The sequence below is a fragment of the Lonchura striata genome, chromosome 16 (genome assembly GCF_046129695.1).
Source record: "Lonchura striata isolate bLonStr1 chromosome 16, bLonStr1.mat, whole genome shotgun sequence".
Taxonomy (NCBI): Eukaryota; Metazoa; Chordata; class Aves; order Passeriformes; family Estrildidae; genus Lonchura; species Lonchura striata.
The window spans coordinates 3,581,674-3,605,471 of record NC_134618.1 but is presented as its reverse complement, the minus strand read 5'-3'; the positions used below and the strand labels follow the sequence as shown (position 1 = coordinate 3,605,471).

Sequence of the window (23,798 nt, the reverse complement as noted above, 5' to 3'; positions counted from 1 at the left end):
TAACCCTGACTCCAAGGGACCTTCCAAAATCCCAGCCCAACCTCCTGCTCCAAGAAGGACCAGCAATGGGATCAGATCCCAGCACTCAGGGCTGGAGCTTTTTGGGTCCTAAAGATCTCCAAGAGACAGACTGATCAACCTGCCTGGACACCCTGTTCCACTGGCTGAGAGGCCAAAGGGTGCAGAAGTTTCCTCCCAGCAGGTCAGAATGACTTTTCCTTTTTCCTAATAACCTGTCCCTGCTCTCAGCACAAGGGTGTCCTTACTCACCAGTGATGTCCCCACTCTCCATGCAGGCCCTTGGTGACACACAGTGCCCACACAGACAAGAGCAGCAGGAAATGCAGAGCCTTTCTGGTGACACACAAAGGCTTCTAAGTCAAATAAGTTTCACCTATTTTTACAATGAACTGGGTTTTTTTCATGCCCATTTTCTGTTATTACAGAAATGTTACCTGCCCAGCATACAAGAGAAATATTTTTTGTTGGAATGACACAATTTGGAGTTGGAATGATTTGAGTTGGAATTCAGATACTGTGCATCTCAGTCTTCTTCAACTGGCACAGCAAATGATTTTCCAGTTGACACCTCACTATGAAAGTCTTTGCAATAAATGGTGTCAGAATGTTGCAATATGCTCTGATCTATTGCTCTCTGCACAAGTAAGACAGTTTTGAGTTCCAGTGTGCAGGCTCTGGACTGGGAGGGGTGGTTGGGATGATTTTGCTTTCAAACAGAGGCCATGGAGAACATTCCCCAGCAGGACATCCACAGACAAGTTGCTCTGCCACTGACTCAGTGGTTGCCTCAAGGTCAGTGAACCAGGATTTAGATAAGCCACATGACTGACCCGACTGCCAGTCCCTCATCCCTGTCCTTTATGATGGATCTGATGCTCCTGAGTTTTTGGGTTAAGCCATAACATCCAGCTGGAATTCATGAGAAATCATGAGACTGAAGACAACTCTGCCCCTGCAGATTGCAAAGCACCAAGTCTGACAGTTCAAAAGCAGGAAGAATAAAAATGATACAGTATCTGACCATTTAAAACAGTTCAGCTTTTTCTTTTTCTTTTTTTTTTTTTTTATATTTTAGCTAACCTCAAGAGTTTTTATTGTTTTTTTAAAAAAACACCAACAAGATTTTTAATATAAAGAATTTGTGCCCTGCAGCCAGCTGGCAGACACAATTATCACTAAACAGAAAGGAAAGGGAAAGGAGTGGGTGAAACAGCAAGGGAATAAGCACAAAAGCACAGGACAACAACTGGAGCTCACTGACTTTCTGCATTTGGATCAAACACTTCAATTTCTGCCTTAGCTATTCCTTCTGTTCTCAGACACTCTCCCAATTCCAGAAAATCTCCGTCTAATGTTTTCATCTTAGCAAGGGAAAACAATGTTTTCTTCTGTTTTTTTCTGGAATGATTTACAGTGCTCCCACTGCTCAGGAGTACCCTTGGAGGAAAGAAACCAATTTGCTGCTGGATTGAAGGGCTCAGCTCACCTTGACTTCATCTGGGCAGCTGCTCCCTGCTTGGAGACAGAACAAAGCACCTGAGATCAGCTCCTGCCACACAGCTGGTTTTGGTAAGAGTGGCCACTCTTTCAGCAGGAGGGAGATAAAGGATGAGGAGCCTGATGAGAATGTGACAGCTCTCAATGACAGGAAATCTGCCAAAGCCAACAGGGAAGGGACTAAAGTTCATGGAAACAGGAGGTACCAACCCACCTGGAGCTGCTCTTTCAGAGCAGAGATGATGTTTCCTGGATGCTCCACTACTGTTAAACACCTCCCCTAAAATTCATGTTCTGAATGGGAACATGGCTCTAGTTATGTTTGACCAGACCTGACTGCAGTGCTGTAGGGTTTGTTTCTTTTTATTCTGTTGAGGAATGGTGGGAGAGAGACAATGGGGCAGAAGAACCTTCACCATCAGGCTTGCTCAGCTGTGAAAAGGCTTTGAATGAGGTCTGGCAGGGAATGATGGTGATGATGATGATGATGCTGACAAGAAACAGGGCACTGTGAACAGGCTCTGGAATGTTCCTTGTGAAGGCAAAACAAGTGGGAGCCCATCTCATGTGCCTGAACACAAGTGAGTCCATAGTAGGGAACAAAGGAGGAGGAATCAGAGTGTGCACAGCTGTGATCCCACAGGGATTGCAGAAATATGGTGTCTTCTAATAAATTGTGGCACACCAGCTCCAGCACTGACATTTATCAAAATAACCAATTAGACCTGTTAAATCACTACTAAAGGGCACTTGCATCAAGAGGAGTCATAAAGACACCTCAGAAGTTCCTTGAAAGGTTCCTTTTTTCAAGGACAAATATGTTAATTAATGGAGCATCTTTCATGCCAGCAAGAAAATCATGGGAAAAGCACAAATGCTTTCCAATGTGAGGCCAATGTTTTGTCAAGGAAAGCCATCAGAGTAAAACAAAAAAATCTAGCATGGGTTTTCATAGAATCACAAAATCATTAAGGTTAGAAAATACTTCTGAGATCAAGGGGTTTTTTTTGCCAACCATGTCCCCAAGTGCCACATGCACTTGTTTTTTGAATGCTTCCAAGGATGGTGCCACCACTGCATGTCCCCATGCCTCTCTGTGAAGAAATTTTCCTTGGTATTCAACCTGAACCTCCCCTGGCACAGCTTGAGGCTGTTTCCCTTCATCCTACTGCCAGCAATGATGACTTTGTTTTGGGGGAAAGTCTTTAAGAAGGAAAACTTCTATCAGGGATGTGTGGGAAAGGTGCCCAGCAGAGCCTTCACATAGGGTCACACGAGTAGCAGAAGGCAGAGCCAGGAAAAGCTCTCAGTGACACCAGCTCAGGCTGCACAGAGCCAAACAGTGAAATGCATTCAAAACCAACCCACAGCAACTGTTTTATAATCAGTTAATCAGATTGGTTTAACATTTCTCACACACTTCTTCCTAAAGCTCCCAGAATTACTTGGCACGTCCTGACTTCATCCAGCTCCAGGCCTGCAATACCCATGGATGAAGTGGAGTTGGAAGGGAACAGCACACTCCATAACCTGGACATCAACACCTTCCCTCTGGGAACCCAACAGCAGATTATTCAGGGTGAGGAATGGCAGCTTGGTAATTGTTTGTTCTCTGTGGGATGTGTTTGCTGACCTGGGTCAGCTCATGCTCTGTGTGAACTCTTTTTGCCTCTCTCTAAGCTTTCCCCTCGTATCTTCACACACTAAATGAGTAATTTACTCATTTAATCCAGTAATTGTCCCCTGGCACGATTCTGGAGTGACTTTTGATGTAATATAAAACGTTTCTGCAGGTTTTACTGTGCACAGTACATGTTTTCCATTGGAATGATCAAACACTACACAGCTGGCCCCAAGAGGCTGCAGAGGGAGGCTTTGGGGACTGGACTGAATAAAGTCTGATGTCACAGCTGACCTTGCTTGGGACAGAATGAATGTGCCAGTCAGCGACCAAGAAAGCAAGTTTAAAAGTGATTTAGTTGACTAGTTTTCTATTTAAAAAAACCCAAAAGACAACAAGCAAAACGCAGCTCAAAACTTTCCACCTCAAATACTTCTCTGCCCTGCTGTGCTGTGCTGGTTTCCAGGCCAGGTTGGAGTGCCCTGGGCTGGTGAGGGTGTCCTTGCCCGCAGTCCTGGATGAGCTCCAAGGTCCCTCCCAACCCAAACCATTCTGTGATGTCAGAAATCCTCCTGACCCATCCAGGAACCACAGGTCAGAGCCAAGGGAGCAGAACATCCAAGGAAACAGCACTGAGCCCTCTGCTGAGGATTTGTGTGAGTACCCATGGCAGGGCACAGCTCAGGAGGACTGTGCAGACACAGGAGACAGAAGGATTGGGAAGGCACTGGGAGAGGCTGAATGAGACGAAGGCAGGGCACAGGCCTTTAAATCATCTGCCAGCACTTAGAGAAATCTAAACAGAACTAAGGAAAGAAGCTAAAAAAGAGATCCAGACGAACATTTTCTGCCCAGAATTTTCCAGTCAAAATACTTTCATACAGGAAGCTTCAAGTCAGCAATAACACAGACAAATTCATTACTACCTGAAATAACATGACAGAAGATGGACTTTATCCTGTGTATCAGATGTATTCTGTATTCAGCATTACATACAATGCAAATTCCCCCTAATGACAACTCTCCATCTCTCCTATTTGCTTTTGTGGAAGGGATGAATTCTAATGACTCAATAACAGCTCATTGAACATTCCCTTCATGGATTACATCTTTATTGTAGTGAGCCTACAAGTGATACTGTTTGGATGTGCAATTTATTTGAATTAATGTACAATTCTGGGGTCAGTTTGCAGTGCCTGAAGAAATCATCCAAATTAACACTGATTGCAAGCTGGGAGGCACAGCAGTGTTTTGTTCAGCACCACAGAGCAGTCACTGCCTCATCCCTGCCAGACTCCAACTCCTGAATTATCTCTGCCTGTGGCACAAAGCTCAAGTGTTCGAGGGGGTCAGGACTGCTCATGCTTTTCAAGGAGAGTGTTTACCATATTAAAGGGCAGCTGTTGTTGGTGAACTTGAGGGTTCCAGGAACTGATAATGGACTCTGCCTTCTATCTTGAGATAATTAGCTCAATACAGCCCCCATTTCTCACTGCAAGAGCGTCTTCAAGAGGGGGCTGATGAACACTTCAGTTTATTCCTGATCTCCCACCCAAATGAAGCGGCAGCACCATCAAGCCTCTCTCTAACTCTTGTCAGAAGTACAGAAACCACAGACCTATTTCTTCTCCAGCTTGAAAACATTTGCACTCCTCCTTCCTGCTCCCCAGGACAATGCTCTACCTACTCCTAAAATGACTGGAATAAAACTATTTTCAGACATCTCCTTGAGGTGGGCTGGAGAAGGAAGTGCAGGTGAATAATGATGCAGACAAACCTAATTAGCAAGGGGGTGACAAGCATTGCTTCTAGGACTGCTCATCCATCAGGCTCAGATTCTTTAACACAAAAGAGCAGGTAAATAATTTCTGGGCACCCAGCAATGGACAATACCAGCAGGTTTCACCTCACACATCCTGCTTCTCTGGTCTCCACAGCTCTGCTCTCCTCCATGGAATAGCAGGGACACAGAGAGCTCCACCCCAGTTTATGGATTAAAAACTAGAGCTGGTTTAAACACCATGGCTGGGCAGGAACTGTGATGCAGGATGCACTCTGGAGTTTCCCAGCAGAAGGTGGCCATCAGCAGGTATTTCCAGGGAATGTGGCACTGCCAAGGGGACTCAGACCCTGCTTTACAGGGCAGGCTCCTCCTCAGTCCTCTCACAGAAGGAACAAAGCCTGAGGAGGAGACTCAGACTCACAGCTCTCCAGGTCAGAAAATTTAAAAAAACCAGGGGAGTCTCACAATGTAATGTCCTACAATGGAAGTTTCCATTGATTTTGGAACCACATCACACTCAAGTTAAATCCAAATGGGAATGGAACTGGATTTCCAACAAAATAAATATGATCCCAGCCCCCAGGCAGAAAGGTGTGCAGTTTGTCCTGGGATTTCTTACTTTCCTTGGTCCTGATGTTTGACCCTGCTGCAAAGCTGCTGAAATGCAGAGTTGGGCCCATGGGTTACCCCAACATCAGAATCCTCTCCAAAGGATCCCAGAGCTCTGGGAGGAGAAGGCAGGGACTGCACAGGGCAGTGACTGCCCCTGCCAGCCCCTGCCAAGGCTGCTGCCAGGACATTTATCTCAGAGGGCCACCTTTCCCACGTGCACAGTGTTCCACTTCCACGTCTCACAGAACTCTGAGGAATTGCTCTTGCACAGCCAGAACACTGAGAATTATCTTCCGATTTAAAGACTCAGACCTCACTGTTTTGCACATGATCAGATTATGCATGTTTATGCAAATCAAAATGCCACTCTCACAGCTCCACTAAGTACCTGCAGCAGAGCATAAACCTCCCCAATTTCCTGTACATCATTTTAACACTATCTACTTATGTCATTTGGTGCAAAACACCAAGCATTAGTCTTAAATTAAGAGTTATTTTAGCCTTTTTCTTTCAACCTGTTTAAATGTTACTCAATAATTTAAATGTTGATCTCTGGGGAAAAATATAATTTGATCTTCTTGATCAGTGTTGTTTCAAGTAATCGGATTGTCTCCTATTCTGAGTGAATTTCAAGTGATTTCTGTTACATAATTCAGACATCTAAACTCTTTGTAAATATTCAAAAGGAAAATGCAAGGAAGGCAGGAAGACCATAATATGAACGACACATTTATTCATCTTCTTCCCAAATGAAGCTGGATAAAGAGAAGATTTAAAACCTACAAGGCAGCACTTTGGAATGCACTGGGGACTGTTCTCATGCATTCTTCTCCACTGGAGTCACTGCACAAAAATTCAGTGGGAAAAGTTAAGAACTGAATTTATTTGAGATCAGATAGTTCTGATTTCTCTTTGTGACAGTCATCCATGGATTTCCAAGCCATGCTGTCAGGGAGAGCTGGCACATCTCATCCTTCACAGAAACAGCTGCTGTCATGACAAACTCACCCTGGCTGCAAAACTCAGCAGATCCTCTCTGTGCTCCTTCCCTGAGCGCAGAGTGTTTAATTTATAAAAGAATTATCACAGATTTATAACAGCAGCAAAAAACAACCAGACTGAGCAACCTTTACAGGGGGTTCATATCCAACAACAGCATCAAGCCCTGAGGTACAAGGAACCTCTTCACCCTTTAGGGGCTCCTGGAGGCAGAATATTAATTTTTCCATTGCTCAGAAAAGCCTGTAAGTGATTAGGGACTCAATAATTTCTTGTTTAATCTCTAGCTCTGTGCTAAAATGAGCTCTGGAGTGTGTCAGACATGAAGAACTTGAAGCTGTGAGTCAAATGGCCCCAAATCTGGGATCCTAAGGCAAGTTTGTCACCCACCTGGCACATCAGATATCCAGATGATTCCTATGAAAACACAGATCTTTGAGCACTGAGAGGTGATCTGACTGAGATAATTGAACTGATCTCAATTGTTTGCACTTCCCAAAAAGTTCTCCCACAGCTTTAATGGGAGAGAGTATCAACAGAGCCCCAGGAGCAGGCAGGCATGACCTGCCTCAGTGCAGTTGCCATGGTATTGGCAGGGGACTGCAGAATTTTACTTCAGTGGAATAAATGCACACAGAACCTTTTCATCTTCCCTAATGCACTCTCCACATGCCCTCCCACCTTCTATCTCCAGCTTCTCCTTTCTGTGATCATCATTCCTCAGCCAATAATTTATTTTGTCATTTTCTCTTACGCTCCACTGCCCCTTCTCGTTCTTTGCATTCCCTTCTCCCTGCTCTAATTTTTCAACATTTCTTCACTGGTTTCTGTGTCTCAGTGCACCAATACTGTTACCCTTGCACACTGAACAAAATGCCAAAATAGAAGCAACCAATAATTCAGCAGCCTGTGCTGACTTACATCTGATATTCCACACAGCCCAGCAATGTGGGTGCACTCCTGGCACCTGTAAAATGTTTAAAGCAGTCATAATTCAAATGCACATTAATTAGAAGATTAAAGACTGTAACCAGCTGCTCTTCATGTTAACTTTGTGCTGGCTATTGCAGCAAACAGCTGCCACAGTGGGAATGGTGAATTTAGTAGTTAAGAGGGACAGTTCAGTGCAAAAAGCACAGAACCAAGGGGCACCTCAGAGTGGAGCTGAATTCTGATTTCCTATTTATTGCTATGGGCTTATTCAGAAGCTCTGCTAAAAAGAGTTTAATGGAAAGGGCATTTTTGGGGAGGGCAGGTTGCAAAGGGTAGGTCATAACACAGTCTGTTTATTTGGAATTGCATGATTAATCATGAAGGACTGTTTACTGATAATCCATAGACTCAATCATGGAATGGTTTGGCTTGGAAGGGACCTTAAAGCTCATCCCATTCCAGCCCCTGCCATGGCCAATGGCACCTTCCACTATCCCAGGCTGCTCCAAGCCCCAGTGTCCAACCTGCCCTTGGACATCTGCAGGGATCCAGGGGCAGCCACAGCTGCTCTGGCACCCTGTGCCAGGGCCTGCCCACCCTCCCAGGGAACAATTCCTTCCCAATATCCCATCTAAACCTCTCCTCCTTCACTTTGAAGCCATTCCCCCTTGTTCTATCTTTACACACCCTTGGACACTCCATAATGACGAAAAGAAAAGCAGTTTAATCAATCCCAAATCAAAGATAAAAGACTGATTGGCTAAGAACATCCTCATCCCTGTGTCCACCACTTCATGGCACTCCTCAGCTGAGATTACACACCAACAGCACAAAAACAGTCTGAAAATACCTTAGGAGAAAGCAGCTGAAGAGGAAAGTACTTCTGGGGTGTCCTCTGAGAAGCACAAGAAAGAATAAGTACATTCTCTCCAGGGAAAAGGCAAATGCTGAAGGAAATTGCCAAGTTATTCTGGCATTACATAAGCTAATTCCAAAACCACCTTTTTGAACTGTATTAGCCTGTGCTGTCCTTTAAAAAGAGAGGCATTCATTTATAATCCAGAGAGAATTTCAGCCCCCAAATCTGAAAAACCCCTGAAAATTGGGTTTTTTTAGAACAGCCAAAGTTCTAATAGCTTCTGTGTCTAAACACCCAAAACTATTTCATCTTAGAAACAGGGTAAAAATGAATTAACTGTGCTGAATCTTTTTACAAAAGAGAAAAGTAAGACCCAATCTTTGAGGAGACACAGCTCACAAATCCCTACCTTGGCACAGAACTGCAGGAAGATGGATTAATTCCATGAACAGCACCAAGAAACAGAAGGAAAATAAAAGAGGTAAAGGAGGCAAAGGAAACTGTAAAGACAGAAGGCCCTTGGTTAAAGTTCCTTGATCCATGAGTAAGTTGTGCATGACAGCTGTCAATAAGTGTGAGATACTCACTGGAAAGACAAGTCATGTGTGGACTTCTGCCTTTTCCAGCTGATAATGGCCAAATAATTGTGCATTTTTCATATATTTAAGCAGGCTCCCACATCAGACAAGCAGGTAGGTGCTCAGCAGAAATTACTTCATCACCAATAAACTGCTGGGCTCAGCCTCAACACGAGCCTGTCAGTTCTTTTAACACAGATTTTTCAGCCCAGTGCCTGGCAGGAGCCTCCCAGTGATCACAGCCCAACCACTGCTCCCTGTGACTGACACAGGCAGGCAAAGCCTCAGGAAGCTCAGGACAACACCAGGAGCCACACGGGACTGGACAATCACAGCATGGGAAAAACACCTCAAAAATGTACACAACCACCAGCTCTGGAGGGGCTGGAATGCCTCAGCTGCTTAGTGGCACTAAATTAAAATCTTTAAATCACTGCTAATTAGGAGCTGCACTCTGGCCCAGGCTGGTGGCTGTGGATACCCAACCACTCTGAGTCCAACTGCAGCACAGATCAGGCTCATTATTCAGCAGCAGCATCAGGCTCTCAATCAGAACAGAAACTCCTAAAAATGTGGATGAAATCCAGGAGAGGGGCCCAGGAACCAGAGCTCAGAACAGCACAGGGAGTGCTGGATTAATCTAATTACTCTGCTGATGCTTTTTGCTGGCATGCTCTTTAGCAAATACACAACAATGATAAAAGAATTGCCTCATGCTGCTACTGCAGAAGTTAATTAAGATTTGTTTGGTGGAACAAAAGACAAATCAGGGTTGGGGAAAAAATCAACATAATTTTCAGTGTTTCTGACAGCTGGAGTGAGTGTGTTTTAAAATAGATTAAATGTAATTATCCTTGTTATTTTTTCCTCTGTTGATGCTGAAAATGACACAAGATTATAAACTGTAGAACAACAAGCAAAGCATTGCTTTGGAGCAGAATGTTCTCTTTTTTTAAAAGCATGTAATAACCCACAATTCTGCTTCACCATAAAGTAGCCAAAGTGTGGAAGTACCACCTGAAAAGCAGCTCAAGACTGAAAGAAGTGAGAGACACATCCTTGTGTTCCAGGGTGGCCAGAGATTAACCCAAAATGGATTAAACAGTGCATCTCCTCACTGGTTTAGAAGTGCACTAGCAAGTCTCTTGGTTTAGTTGGGACTCAGATTAGAATCATGGAATGATTTGGGTTGGAAGGGAACTTAAAACTCATCCCATTCCATTCCCTGCCATGCCCAGGGACACCTTCCACTGTCCCAGGCTGCTCCAAGCCCTGTCCAGCCTGGCCTTGGGCACTGCCAGGGATCCAGGGGCAGCCTCAGTGCTCTGGGCACCCTGTGCCAGGGCCTCACACAATTCCATCCCATCCATCCCTGCCCTCTGGCAGTGGGAGCCATTCCCTGTGTCCTGTCCCTCCATCCCTTGTCCCCAGTCCCTCTCCAGCTCTCCTGGAGCCCCGTTAGGCACTGGAGGCTGCTCTGAAGTTTTCCCAGAGCCTTCTCTTCTCCAGAGGAAATTCTTCACCCTCTTTCTGTCCCCAAGTCCTACTGATTGAATTTGAGGACTGACATCTCATAATAACTTCAAATCCCAGTTTGGACTCCAGCAGTTCTGAATATTTGGCTTTAAGAGACACACACACACACACTCACACACACACACACACACACACACACACACACACACACACACACCTCTTCTCCTACCAAAGCAACAGCTTCTGCAGCAAAGCACTCGTGGCTGCCTGAGTCACTGTACTCCTGCCCACAAAGGGATGGTCAGAGTCTCATCCTTTATATGTTCCAAGTATTTTTAGGTACAACTGATAGAAATGTGCAAAGCAAAACAGCATCTTTTTGTCACCAGATTTTATACTTTTTAATTTTGCACTAGGCTGAAGCATTGTTCCCTGCTTATCCTAGGCAACCACAAGCCAAACCATATGGGTAGGGTCCCAGGAGTCTCAGAGAAACGAGAAAAAGGAAAATAAAGTGTACTCTCCATATTCTAGTCACGGCACATCTGTGAATGACAAAGGCCTTTTTTTGCCTTATTATCTTTAAAAAAAAAAACCCAAAGAGCTGAGCACCAACTCATTAACAAAGTTCTGCACTTGAATTCATAAACATTTTCAGGTAGCTCAGTTCAAAGCATTTCTCCTCTGGCTACGAAATCTCAGTGGCATGTGAACAGAAGGGATAAATCAGATATTAGACTACAAGCTTATGATTTAATTGAAGACTTTGAGTGGGGGGCAAGGATGAAATAGAGAGCTAGAAGTGACTTCAGATATGAGGTGAAAAAACTTGTACAGAGACAGTGCTTGTGAAAAGAGGTGCTTGATGGGAAACTGGTTGACAGGGATTAACAAGTTGCCAAGTGCCTACATCAGGTTTGAAAAGATATTTTATCCCTCAAGCAAATAATGCAGCAAAATATTTGAGACTTCTCAACAGCATGGTTTTCCCTGTGTTCAAAAGGCGGTGGTGGTGGTGGAATGAGGAAGCATTGATTAATAATGGGTTAATTGGCTGCACTATGAGGCCACAGCTCGAGTGCTCTGTCCAGCTGTGGGCCCCTCACAACAGAAAGGACATTGAGGGGCTGGAGTGGGTCCAGGGCAGGGAACTGGGGAAGTGGCTGAAGCACAAGGAGAGGGGTCTGGAGAATTCCTGAGGGAGCTGGAGGGGCTCAGCCTGGAGAGAAGGAGGCTCAGGAGGAACCTGCTGGCTCTGCACAACTCCTGACAGGGGGGGCAGCCAGGTGGGGAGAGGCTCTGCTCCCAGGAACAGGGAGAGGACAAAAGGGAATGGCCTCAAGCTGTGCCAGGGGAGGTCCAGGTTGGACATCAGGAGGAGTTTCCTCATGGAAAGGGTTGTTAAAACACTGGAAGAGGCTGCCCAGGGAGTGGTAGAGTCCCCATTCCTGGGGAAAGCCTGGATGTGGCACTCAGGGCTGTGGCTGGTGGCAAGGTGAGGATGGGTGCCAGGTGGGACTCGATGGTCTCTGAGGTATTTTCCAACCCCATGCATGCTGTGATTCTGTAATTCCAGGTGCAGCACTCCTAGCAGCACTAAGATCCCACGGGAGAGGTTTCACTCAAACATGTTTTCAATGAAGAACAGAAGACAGAGTGGGTAATGACTGTGAGAAGGATGACAATAAAACAAGAAGCTGCTGGAAGCTGCAGGAAAGGCCAGCTGAAAGCAGTCCAGTAAACCCCAAAGAAAAGTCTGGAACAAAACAGGATACAGATTATCCAGAAGGAGAATCACACTGAACTGATACGACTCAGCAAGTCAAGAGAAGGCAGAATTCTGCCAAACAATACTGAAGTCTATGAGGGGGAAGATCCCAGCACATCTGATCTCCTCACTGTTGCTCTTGGCTGTTTCCACTGAAACTTTGAGGAGGCTGAAGAGCCTTGTGCTGAGAAACCCTTACACATCAGCAGACAATAGAAGTAAACACATCCATTGTATGTAACAAAAAGATCAGAAATTCTGAAAACTTTCTTCAGGAACAAAACCCAGCAGCTGAAAATGAGTCAGGGGGACAGAGATTTGCAAAAGCCATCAGTGCACTGGTTTAACTGCATTAACTGAGAAGATGCAGCTGTGCTGTTGTGCTTGGCCAGGAGCAGCCACAGCCACTGGATTGTCCCTCACTCAATCAGCTCCTGATGTGCTGCTTTGGAAAAGGGGATTAAAACATTTTCTGTTGATCTGCAGGCTGTGCAGTCCTGCTGAACATTTCCAAAGTGTCCTACCTCAAACATCTCCTGCTCTGTCCGTCGATGATCATCCAGGAGCTGCTCCATGTAGGTCAGATTTCGGAACTTTTCAAGGTAAGTGCTGTACTGCTTCTGCAGCTGCTCCTCAATCTTCTCATACTCATCCATGAAAGCAGGGCTGGGGAGAGCAAGCACAGAGAACTCAGGGAAATCTGCCCAGAGAAGCTGTGGCTGCCCCATCCCTGGAAGAGCTCAAGGCCAGGTTTTATGTGGTTTGCAGCAACCTGGGACAGTGAAAGATGTCCCACGGCAGGGACTTGAAATGAGATTAGCTTTAAAGTATCTTACAACCCAAGCAATTCTGTGATTCTAGGAGTCTATGAATATTGCTCTGTATATACAGAATTCTGAAATGCAATTTTGGCTGTGCAGCTGCCCTTCCATATCTGCGAAACCAAAAAACCTCTTAATTTTAAGGTTTCACACTGCTTCAGAGAATAAAAGCTCAAGACAAAGCCCCTCACTGAACAATCCTGGGAATTACATAAAGCAAAGAGATGGTTTTTGTGTACAACTCCCTTTTCCTTTCACACACAAAGGCAGCCTTTGGCCCCTTTAGAAGGCAATGTTAGATTATTTATCCTGCTGTTCCATAACTGCACAAAGTTAGTGTGTAGCATGGCTGGCAAATCAACTACTTTCCTGGGGACTTACTGCTACAGAAGTGTCCTGGGTCATTACAGGTTTAATTAGACAGTATGATGAAATGATGACGTCATTGCACCCGAGAGCTGACTGATGCACCCCAAAAACCACTGCTGCTGCTCAGAGCTGATAAACCAGGGATGTGAATCCAGGTCATTCCTTCTACCACTCCCTTGTCTAACAGTTCCTCTTTTTTAATTTAGGTCAGATTGCAGATTGTATAAACCTGCAAGTTAATTAAGGACCAGAAATCAACCCAAACTGTGAACCTGAACACTCCAGTATCCAAAGGGGCTTACAAGGGGGTAGAGGGACTGCAGTGATAGGACAAGGAGCAATGGGTTCAAACTGAAGGAGGAGAGGTTTAGAGTGGATATTGTGAAGGAATTGTTCCCTGGGAGGGTGGGCAGGCCCTGGCACAGGGTGCCCAGAGCAGCTGTGGCTGCCCCTGGATCCCTGGCAGTGCCCAAGGCCAGGTTGGACAGGGCTTGGAGCAGCCTGGGACAGTGGGAGGTGTCCCTGCCCATGGCAGGGATGGCACTGGGTGGGCTTTAAGGTCCTTTCCCACCCAAACCAGTCAGGCATTCTGTGATTCTACAAATTTTCTGTCAGTCTGTACCAAAGCCCAGAGGATCTGATCCTAACAAGGGCTGCAGAAGGAATTGCTCAAATTGGTGGTGAACACCAGAAGCCTCTGAGAACAGAGGCACTGTCTGCACCAGCTCCATCCTCTTTGTTCACACTCCTTCCTGCAGTAGACAATCAGTTCATGATCTTTACCGAACACTCTGCAGAGTCTGCAGCCTCTTCTGGCTTCTTTCCAGTTCCAATTTTCGTTTTTCAATCTTGGCTTCCAAACTGGCTTCATCCAAAGCCACGTTATTCAACATGTCTTTGGTCTTTTGGACTTCTTCCTGGAAGAGAAGGATGGTGAACCATGGTTGGCACTGGCATAATTTCATTTATCTTTCAGATGCTGAACATTGTTCTGGATAATCTCATCTGTGTTTACTCAAGTAGGCAATGGAAATTCAGAAGTTCTTTGTGGCCAGGATAATGAACTAACTGGACATTTACAAATGTAAAATACCTGATTTTTTTGCTGACATTCTTAAAGAAGGAAAAACCCCACGGCTGTAACCTTAGTTTTTCTCTCACTGAAGAAGCAGTAGAAGGCAGGAAGAAGCCTATCTTTTGGCATCATTAAGGTCTTTTTGGATTTTATCTTAATGGAATCATTCAGGTAGTTTCCAACCTTAATGATTCCATGATTCTCTCTGAATAAACAGATGAGAAATGCATTTGTTTCTTGGCACTATTTTAGGGAATTTTAAGCCTCCATAATATTTTTCTTTTCTCTTCAATATACAAATCAGTTTTATAAAGAATTTCCTGTATCTCCATCCTTTCCTAAATTTTATCCATTTTTTTCAAAATCTGGGAAGCATCTTGAACATTTCTACATGTGCTACAGGAACCAGGAGAGGAAGTGGTAATATTCCAACTGATTCAAATGAGCTGAGTACATCCAGTGTGCTCAGGTTCAAGAAACCATGAGCATCTTTGGAGGGAGAGGGAGAGAAGGAAAGGGAGGATTCCACTGCTGGAATTCCAGCTGTGAGTGTTGGTGCTGCTCAGCTCCAACAGGTCATTCCATGAATTGGGCCAGGATTAAGGAGCTGAGTGTGTGCCACTGCTGCTTGCCAGGAAGCCAATCGCTCTCTCACGGAGAAGAAGAGTAAGAAGCTGGAGTAAGAAATGTACATTAACAACATTTAGTATTCATACAGGTTGTGAGCAGGTGCAAAACATAAGGGAAGATTGCATGGAATCTCTCTTGGTTATCCACTGACTGTTTAAACCTGGAACTCCACTCCTGTAATCAAACACTTGGACTGGATACAGTTTGCAGTGAAATAACTGACAGGAATCATTGGAGTTAATTAACTCCCTCCTCACACAGTGCAGCTGAAGGCTCAGAAATTCAGGAATCCAGGCCCTGGAGCAAGGACAATGCTGCCAAGTGCAGGACAGGCAAGAAGTCCTTCACACCAAGCACCTGGCAGGATCCTCATTAGCACAGTGCCAGCTCCTCACTCAGCCCTTGGCCAGCTCAGCTGTCCTGCTTCCAGAGCCCAGCTCTTCTGGAAGCTCTTCCCAACTCCAGAGGCACCAGCACTTCTGGAGTTACCCAGGTCCCTCCTTGCAGCCCTGGCTCTGCAGAGGTCACAGGGCTCACACAAGGTAGAGGGTGCAGATTTCTGTGCTGATTTGGGCAAATTTTATTCCTCTTGTAGAGCTTTTGGGGTGAAGCTTCTAACACAGGCAGGAAATATGACTACAATGTGTTTTTCCCCACAAGAAGGGGCTAAGAGCAGCTTTTAGATGCATCAACTGCAGCTGCAGGTGATGGCTTTGGCACTCTTTACCCCAGGCTGTTGATAAAAAGAGCAAATTTCTTCTTGCAGCAGAAAAATTATAATTTTGCAATCAATTAAATGACATTTTGCTTACCAGAACGCTGTTAATGGCAATTTTCATCACCTTCTCAGTTTCATTTATCTCCAAAGGTCTGCCAAGAGATTCTGTCCTTGCTTCCTATGAAATAAAATGAACCAATATATTTAAACATTACACAAAAGAACTAATTTATGCAGAACTGAGGGTGATCAAGCAACAATGATAGGATCATCTGCATAATAAATGGGGTAGGATTTAGTGTTTATTCACCAAGGCTGAGATGATTTAGAGACCAGATGATGAAAAAGTGAGTTGAGATTAGCAGGAGGGAGCAATCAAGGCATGTTTTCCAAATGAGGTGAGTGTTATGTCTGACTTCAGCTATTCTTGAAGGCAGATTTTTGGCAACTGCTCTGGTTTGACATGTGGAGCAGGGCACAGGAGATTCTATCATCTGTACAACACAGTGCAGGTAGAGGAGCACAGTGTCCCAAAAGTGTAGAGCTACAAGGACTACAAAGCCACCAAACTGTACCAGGCAGGTGAACACTGAGCACTGACCCTGCCAGAGTTCCAGGAGCCTTTGGACAGTGCTCCCAGGCACAGGCTGGGATTTTGGGCTGTCCTTTACTGACACTGAATGATCCCTGTGGGTCCTTCTCACCCAGGATATTCCATGATTCCATGTGCCTCCCATGCCCATGTGAAAATTGCAAGCTGCAGATGTATGGGCATCTCTGCTTCTGATAACTGAGTCAGACTCCTCAAAAACCCCTCAGTGATCCTTGTTTAGATCCCAAAGGATTAAAAACCTCCCCTCTCAGCAGATTTGGGGACACACAGGCTTGACTGTGTACTTGTCTAATTGATGTCTTAAACACTGATCTGGTCATTAGATAAAAACTTCTGATTACTTGCTTGGCACTGGAAGGGAAGAGAGGGAATTCTGCAGCTCCATGTCCCTAAAACAATCTTGCATTGGCAAAACACTTGGTAACAGGTGGATAAAGATGGAGAAAGCATCTCTAGAAAATATCAGATTAAGAACCTAAAAACGTTTTGTACACTTTGCCACAGGCCGTACCCAGCCCACTACAGGAGGAATTCTGGAAGCAGATCCAATAACTTTGCTAAGATGCCATGCCAGACTCTCCAGATTGCACAGCTCAGCTCCAGCAGAGCCTGCTCCCTTCCCTCCCTCCCTTCCCAGTCCAGGGAATTGCAGGGTGAACCCAACCTGGAAGTTCAACCAGCAAAACAATAAAAGCAGCTTTTTGTGCTGAGCTTATTCCTCTGCTGGATCAGGTGTCTGAGCAATCCCAGCACATGCTGCACAAAGGCTCATTTCCCTGGCATGAGAAAAGAAGAACAAACATTCTGCTGGGGAGAGTGACAGCAGTTACATCTGTTGGTGGCAGTGACTGCTCACACCACTGAAGTGCTCATGAACGTCACTCTAGCCACAGAGAAAAACAAACTCAAAAGCAGAAAGCTCATTTGGGCAAAAATAAGATTCAAAACGTTTGTACAATACAAATTCCCAAATAATTCCACAGGTTTTTGGAGGAGGGTGGGGAAGAATAATGTAGCTCAGTTGTTACTCTGGGAACATTTAGCATTTCAGAAGCTCAGCAAAATCCCTGTTTATTTGTGAGGCCCTTGCCAGGCCCAGCCTGGTGCATACACTGCCCTGCCAGCTGCACTGGGCTCAGAGGGTCTGTGCCACACAGCCAACACACTTCAAACAAAACAGCAGAGGAATGGGAATTATTGTCCTTTCCACTTGCAAAGAAGTCAAAGGACCCGCAAGGACTGCAGTCTGTAACCAGAAACAACTTCCACACCAGCTGCCCTCCAGCAGCCTGGTGAAACACCCCAAAACATGCCCAGGGCATTGCAGTTGGGCAGGGCAGGGAGCTGATGGGTTTGGAGAAACTTCTGAGGATCTGCCCTTTGAGGTGGCATAATTGATGCAAGTTTAATGTCTTTCCTTCTTCTGCCCTCCCTCTAACAGCCCTGAAGTTTCATTTACACACCACAGCCTTCCACAGAAATCCACGTCATTTTCTACAACAAGGGTCAGTCCTACAACCACACCTGCCTGGAAAAATCTGTCAGGGAAATGCAGAGCAGTGGAAATGCTGAAATTTGTGTTTTCAGACTGTGGAATCAGGGTTAGTCTGGAAAAGGAGAAGTTCAGGGCAATTAACCCCTCACACCCCAATAGATGGAGAAGAGAATCCTCTGTACACACAGCTCATCCCTAAAACATTGCCTTGGAATGGGCAGAATAACTTCACTGTTACAACAGAACCTCTAACCTAACTTTGACTCTCTGGAGTAGCAAGTCTAAGTGAAAGATATTAAATATTATAGAAAAATAGTCATATATAGTGGAAACATAATGGAAATATATGCTGAGTCTATCAAAGCCACTGATATTTTTTTGTGGATGTCTCTCACAGCTTCCCTGGGTAACAGTCACTGAGCCATCTCCTGTTGCCCTATAAACACTCTCAGAGAGGAAAGTTTTATCTTGAATATCTCTTTTCAAGAAGGATCCTTTGCAAATGCACTCACCACTTCCCTTACTGGGAATCTCTCCCCAAGAGCTTCATTCCCAGTTAACAATGAAGAGCCACTATTGCAAAACCCATTCTGCAAATATGCCCAGGGAAGCATTTTCAACTGGTTATGGATTTCTATTTTTATGGACCAGAAGCTGATAAAGCAACTTCCAGTGTGCCTGATATATAGAAAAATGGAAGCATTCTTCCTCTAAACTGCAGGACGAAACCAAGACAACTAATTAGGCATGACAAGCATGCAAGTCACTGATGATAAATGTGGTGTAATAACATGTTCTGATGTGCTCAAGGTCTAGCAGAGGTTTCTAAACACTTTTTTTGTGGTAAGGAACAGCTTTTTTTCCTAGCACACTGGTCTTGCTGTGGCTGCCCCATCCCTGTAAGTGCCAAGGGCAGGCTGGATGGAGCTTGGAGCCACCTGGGGTAGTGGAAGGTGTCCCTGCTCATGGCAGGGGTGGAACTTGGTGATCCTTCAAAGTCCCTTCCAACCCCAACCATTCCATGATTCTGAGTTCCTGACCACAGGTTAAATCTTCCTTTGTTTTCCAGGAGTTCTAAACCTGATGCACACAGAAATTTGTGCACTCCTCAGTGCCACTTCAGCCTCAATCCAGGCAGCCCCACATCTCCTGCTCCCTGCAAACAGGGCCTTGGCAATTCCAGCTGTCCATGCAGGCCACAAAGCTCTCCTGCAGGAGTTTGTTGCTCAGGGGGTTCACTCACCCATGCTAGGATCACATTTGGCCAATCCAGGGGATGGATGATTTGGCACTGTGATATCACAGCAGGGAGGCTCATGAGGGACATTAATCCCTCTGAAGGAATCTGACCCTTCCCAACAGCCCATCTGCTGCCTCAAGACATTAAAGTCATGGCAAATGAGAATTTTGCTTCCAAAATGAGAAAATTGCTTCCAAACGATGCTGCTTGGCTTCCAACTCATCAGCAGTCTGTAGAGGGTGTCCACAAAGACACTGCCCTACTCAGCAATGCAGAGCCTCAATCAGTGCCCCAAACCCTCAGCTATCCCAGCATGTAAAACCCATGCCACAAGGAGGTCTGGGAGAGAGAAGCAAGTGGAAAATGTAATTTTTCAATGGATCAGAAAGAATCAGAAGTAACCCGCATGTGGTTCTGCTGAGGCAGGAAAGGGAACTTTAAAGCTTTCTGACAGGGATGAATTTACACTGCTCTGTTCCCTCCCTCACCCAGGTCCATCCATCTACTGGCTCTGGAGTTGCTGCCACCGATTCACCCTCAGCTGACAAACTCCAGGATGTGCCTCCTGTGATCCTTCCACACCCTCAGAATCCTCACCTTTCATTTACTCTGTGCATTGAGGACAGACTGCATTGGTAAAGCTTGGATCAGTCCTCAGGACTACAGGGGGTCACTTCATGGCTCCTTGGCCAGGAGGTGGCCTGGGCTGTCTCCTCTAGACTGTGGGAAGATGACAAGGAACTTCTTGTTCCAGAGCAGAAGCTAAGCCTGTGAGTGAAATTCCAAATCCAATCAGCTAGAAATGGCCTTGCATGGGCATTGCTGGTTGGTTTACAAAGGAACAAAGGGCAGGGTTGGAAGGGACCTGAAAGCTCACCTGATTCCAGCTCCCTGCCATGGGAAGGGCACCTTTGACTGGACATAACTGATCCACAAAATGCCAGGAGCAATGTGCCAACCACTATTTTACAGCTGATGCCATTTCTTCAAGCTAAATACTCCTGAGAAGGTCATACAAAATGATTTCTGACTTAAATACATACACACAACTGCAGTTCTGGTTAAAGCTATCTAATATTGATTCAAGGTTAATTTTGGCTTCCCAATTATCGGCCCTCTTCCTCAAAGTGATAGGTTAAGCTTGGGTTAGAAGCAGGACTGTTTAAAAAAACTGAAGCAAACCAAGTAATTCTCCAGAGTTGTGGCAATTTCAAGTTACAAAGTTCCACTAGAAGTTCTATGTGTGGCAGTTCTGTAACCAAGGCCCAGGAAATGAGAGAAATTAATTTATCAGCCTCCCTCGGGCAATGGGAACAGAAGGAACATTTGGCAGGCGGAAAAATGCTTCCAACATTCACAATAAAATGATTTTTTGCAGTTAAGTTCCAAAGAGCAGGGAGTGATGCAGCCATCTCTGAAATCACATCTCCCTCTCCCCCCAGCAGCTGTGGTGGGAGGGGGAAGGAAGGGAGGAAAGGCTCTTTAATCCAAAAGCTGGGAATAAAGAGAACCAAGTGAAATGTCCTTAGTGGCAAGGCTTGGTGCTGAGCTAACACTGCCTCAGTTCCACAGCTGGGTCTAAATGTCTTTGGCTCTCTGAAGAATTGAATTCCAGCCTTTCCCAGCTGAGCTGGTAACAGGATTCTCAGTGCCTCCCATCACTTTGGGAACAAGCTGGTGCTGTGGGCATCCGTAACAGTAACAGGGAGCAGTGCCCAGAATTTATCCTCCACAGAGTGGCAAACACTTCACGTGGCTGTTAAAAGCTTTAATCTACCAAATTCAGCAATTCTTTTATTTACAGGAGTGGATACAGGGAATAAACACTTTGTTCAAGGGCACAGATGGGATAAGTGCCAAGAGAAGCATTAGAACACAAACCCACTGCATTGTCCATCTTCAGCACAAGCTAAAAGCCTTGAAAGAAAATATTATTTTCATTTTTCTTCTGTTTTACAGGGCTTCCAGCTAATTAAGAGGTAAATAAAATGAAAACAAGCCTGAGAAGGTCAGAAATCTTTCTGCCTGCCAGCAGCACAGAGACAGTTTTCTTTAGGGATTTCTTTTTGCTCGATTATCTTCCCATGTCCAATAATTCAGCAAGTCTGAGCAGGGCAGCTTCCTGCCAGGTTCCTGCTAGTGTGGCCCAGGACCTCTGGCAGAAGCAGAGTGGGAGGCACTCAAGAGTTATAAACAGCCAGGAATTTTTTCTTTTGGATTTCCACTGTAGGATAATTCAAGAGAACCCTTCCTCAGCTGGGGACAACTGCCCTTGAAAGTCTCATTGCTGCTTTATTTTGAGCTGAAGAATGATTTGGACCAGCTTATTGTCCATTGTCCCTCCTTTCCCCCAAAGGTCAATCTGGCCATTTCCCCCACGGTGCCATGTTTTTAGGATACAGAGCACCACTGGCTTTTCCAACATATTTTTCCATGTACAGAATGGCAGCTGTGCAGATCCCAGAAAAGGGAGTGCATAGGGAAGCAGTGCTGCATTTTCTCTGAGTGCTGACATTAATTCCCTTGCTACTTTTCTTGATTTGGGGTTTGACAGCCTTAATCACAGACTGGTATTTTCAACAGCTTCTTTCCTCCATTCATTTAGTACCGTGTAGGAAGACAGAGAAACAAATCCAAACAAAATCTCTCATCCCTATCTCAAATCCAAATCAACCCCATCTTCCCCATGCAAAAATCTCAACATGCCTGCTTACTCTTCCAAAGCTAACTGCAAATATTCTGAAAATTAAAATCACATAGCAATGAAATGCAGAGAAAGTGCCCCTGGGAGGAAAGGAAACAATAAAGATGAAGCTGTACTTCTCCATGCACAGAATTTGCATGGAATTGGCTTTTCGTTTAGGGATCTCACTGTGTGGTACCAAACTCATTCATCAGCTCCAGTAAACTCTACAAATCCCAGCTGCAATTCCTGTGCTCCAGGATTTGACCAGCAAGACTGGAAGCTGCAAATTACCTTCCAAATATAATGCTTAAATGTGTTTTTAAATAAAAATTCTATGTCTCCAGCACTGCCACAGGACACCAACAACCTGCACTGTCCTCATCCACAGCTGGGCTAGACACAACACAGCTTCCACAGAACTCAGTAATTATATTTGGGGTTTTCATCTGACAATCCAGCTTTGGGGGCTGTTTGGGATTTTTTCTCCCACACAACAACACCGTAGTCTGAATTCAGCAAACCCTGTAGGTTTTGCTTCTTCCTCTATTGTTAATGAAAAATTCTTTTTTAGCATTACAGATTAACTTGGAAAGTAGTTTAAATATACAGGAGAACTGTATATTCAGTCAGGGAGTAAGGTATTTGCAAAGGCTTCAGAAAGGCACAGAACCACATTTCCAAGAAATCAGACCACAACTCTTCCCCAAAAATATGTACATACATTTACAGCACTCTCTACCTCCAATAAATCTATCAGAACCATTCCCCTAAATTCTTCCCTAGCTGATATTTGTTTTCATTCAGAAAGTAATTTATTTTTTAAACGTGTTTCACGACTTGGAGCAATGAAATTTATCTAATGTATTAAGTTTTTCTACACAGTTTCATACAAATTATGTACCAAAAGACTCCAACAAAGAAGGTAAAAGTTGTGGAGCAAATTAGAGTTGACATCTCCAAATGAAATAATGAGTTTTACTTCACTTTTCCCCAGTGATCCCTCCCCAAAAGCTGCTCAGACTATGAAAACAGATCAAGTCAACCCATTAGTGCCAAATGCTGTCATTTCCTTTATGGTTCCTGGAAGATAAAATCATCTTCACTTAGGATAGAAATAAGATTTATCTTCAGCCTGTTGAAGCTGAGGTAGGAAGAGGTTTTATTTAAATATTTGGAAATGAATGGATTGGAAAAGAAAGAGGAAAGAGGTTCAGGGAACATAAAACGTCCATGTTTTCAAATTCCTTTAAACACTGTGACAGCTGTTGATAGATTTTGGCACATTCAACAGGTTTCAGGAGATAAAATGGAATAAAAAACTAAACCACACTGCTCACCTGCCCTTCAACAGCACAAACCCTCTGGCAGTGCCACTTAGTCTGAACATTAATTAGCCAGGGACTGCCAGAAGAAAATAACCAATGGCAATCAATAATCTGCACATTAAAAAGCAGTACAAGTAATCTTGATTTAATGGCAACTAATTTGGTGTCCACCAGTAAAACTCTACTCCTTACCCAAAGCCAGAATGAATTTCAATTCTTCCCCACCTGGAATGGGGTGGGAAGGGCAGGCAGAGGATGCCACTGCTGAGGTCTCCTGAGCACCTCCCTGTGAAGGATCCAGGGAGGATGTGGCAGATGAGGAAGGGCAATTCCTGACTGCCCTCAGCACTGAGAAGAAGCCCAGACCCAAAAGTGATGGAAAAACCCAGCAGCATTTGGCTCTGAGCCTCTCCTGGGATGGGCAAATTTCATACTTCAGGTAAAAGGCAGATTTGGGGACTCATAATTAAAAATGACAAGTTCCACTGCCAAACTGGTTCCTGCAACCTCCTGACTTCTAGCTTGAAACCTGTTTGCTTTGCTACACGCTCAAGTCTCAAGTTTGTTGCATGTACCAAATTTGACATTTTACACACCAGCCAAAAAGAAGTCCTTCAGGTTTAACAAATTATGGAAAAACCTTGGAACCAGCCCCAAATCATAAGGAACAGAGCCCAAA

General features: G+C 44.8%; 1 protein-coding gene across 2 annotated transcripts in view; it reads right to left on the bottom strand.

Annotated features, from left to right (window-relative positions):
- CLUAP1 (clusterin associated protein 1) overlaps positions 1–23,798 on the bottom strand; it is a 57,234-nt gene that overhangs the window by 24,695 nt on the left and 8,741 nt on the right. For both annotated transcript variants that reach the window (XM_021540788.2, XM_021540789.2), the window contains exons 6-8: positions 15,855–15,938; positions 14,121–14,254; positions 12,672–12,813 (exon numbers count right to left, since the gene is read on the bottom strand). In XM_021540788.2, the coding sequence (XP_021396463.1) occupies positions 12,672–12,813; positions 14,121–14,254; positions 15,855–15,938 (360 nt within the window). The remainder of the gene's footprint in view (positions 1–12,671; positions 12,814–14,120; positions 14,255–15,854; positions 15,939–23,798) is intronic.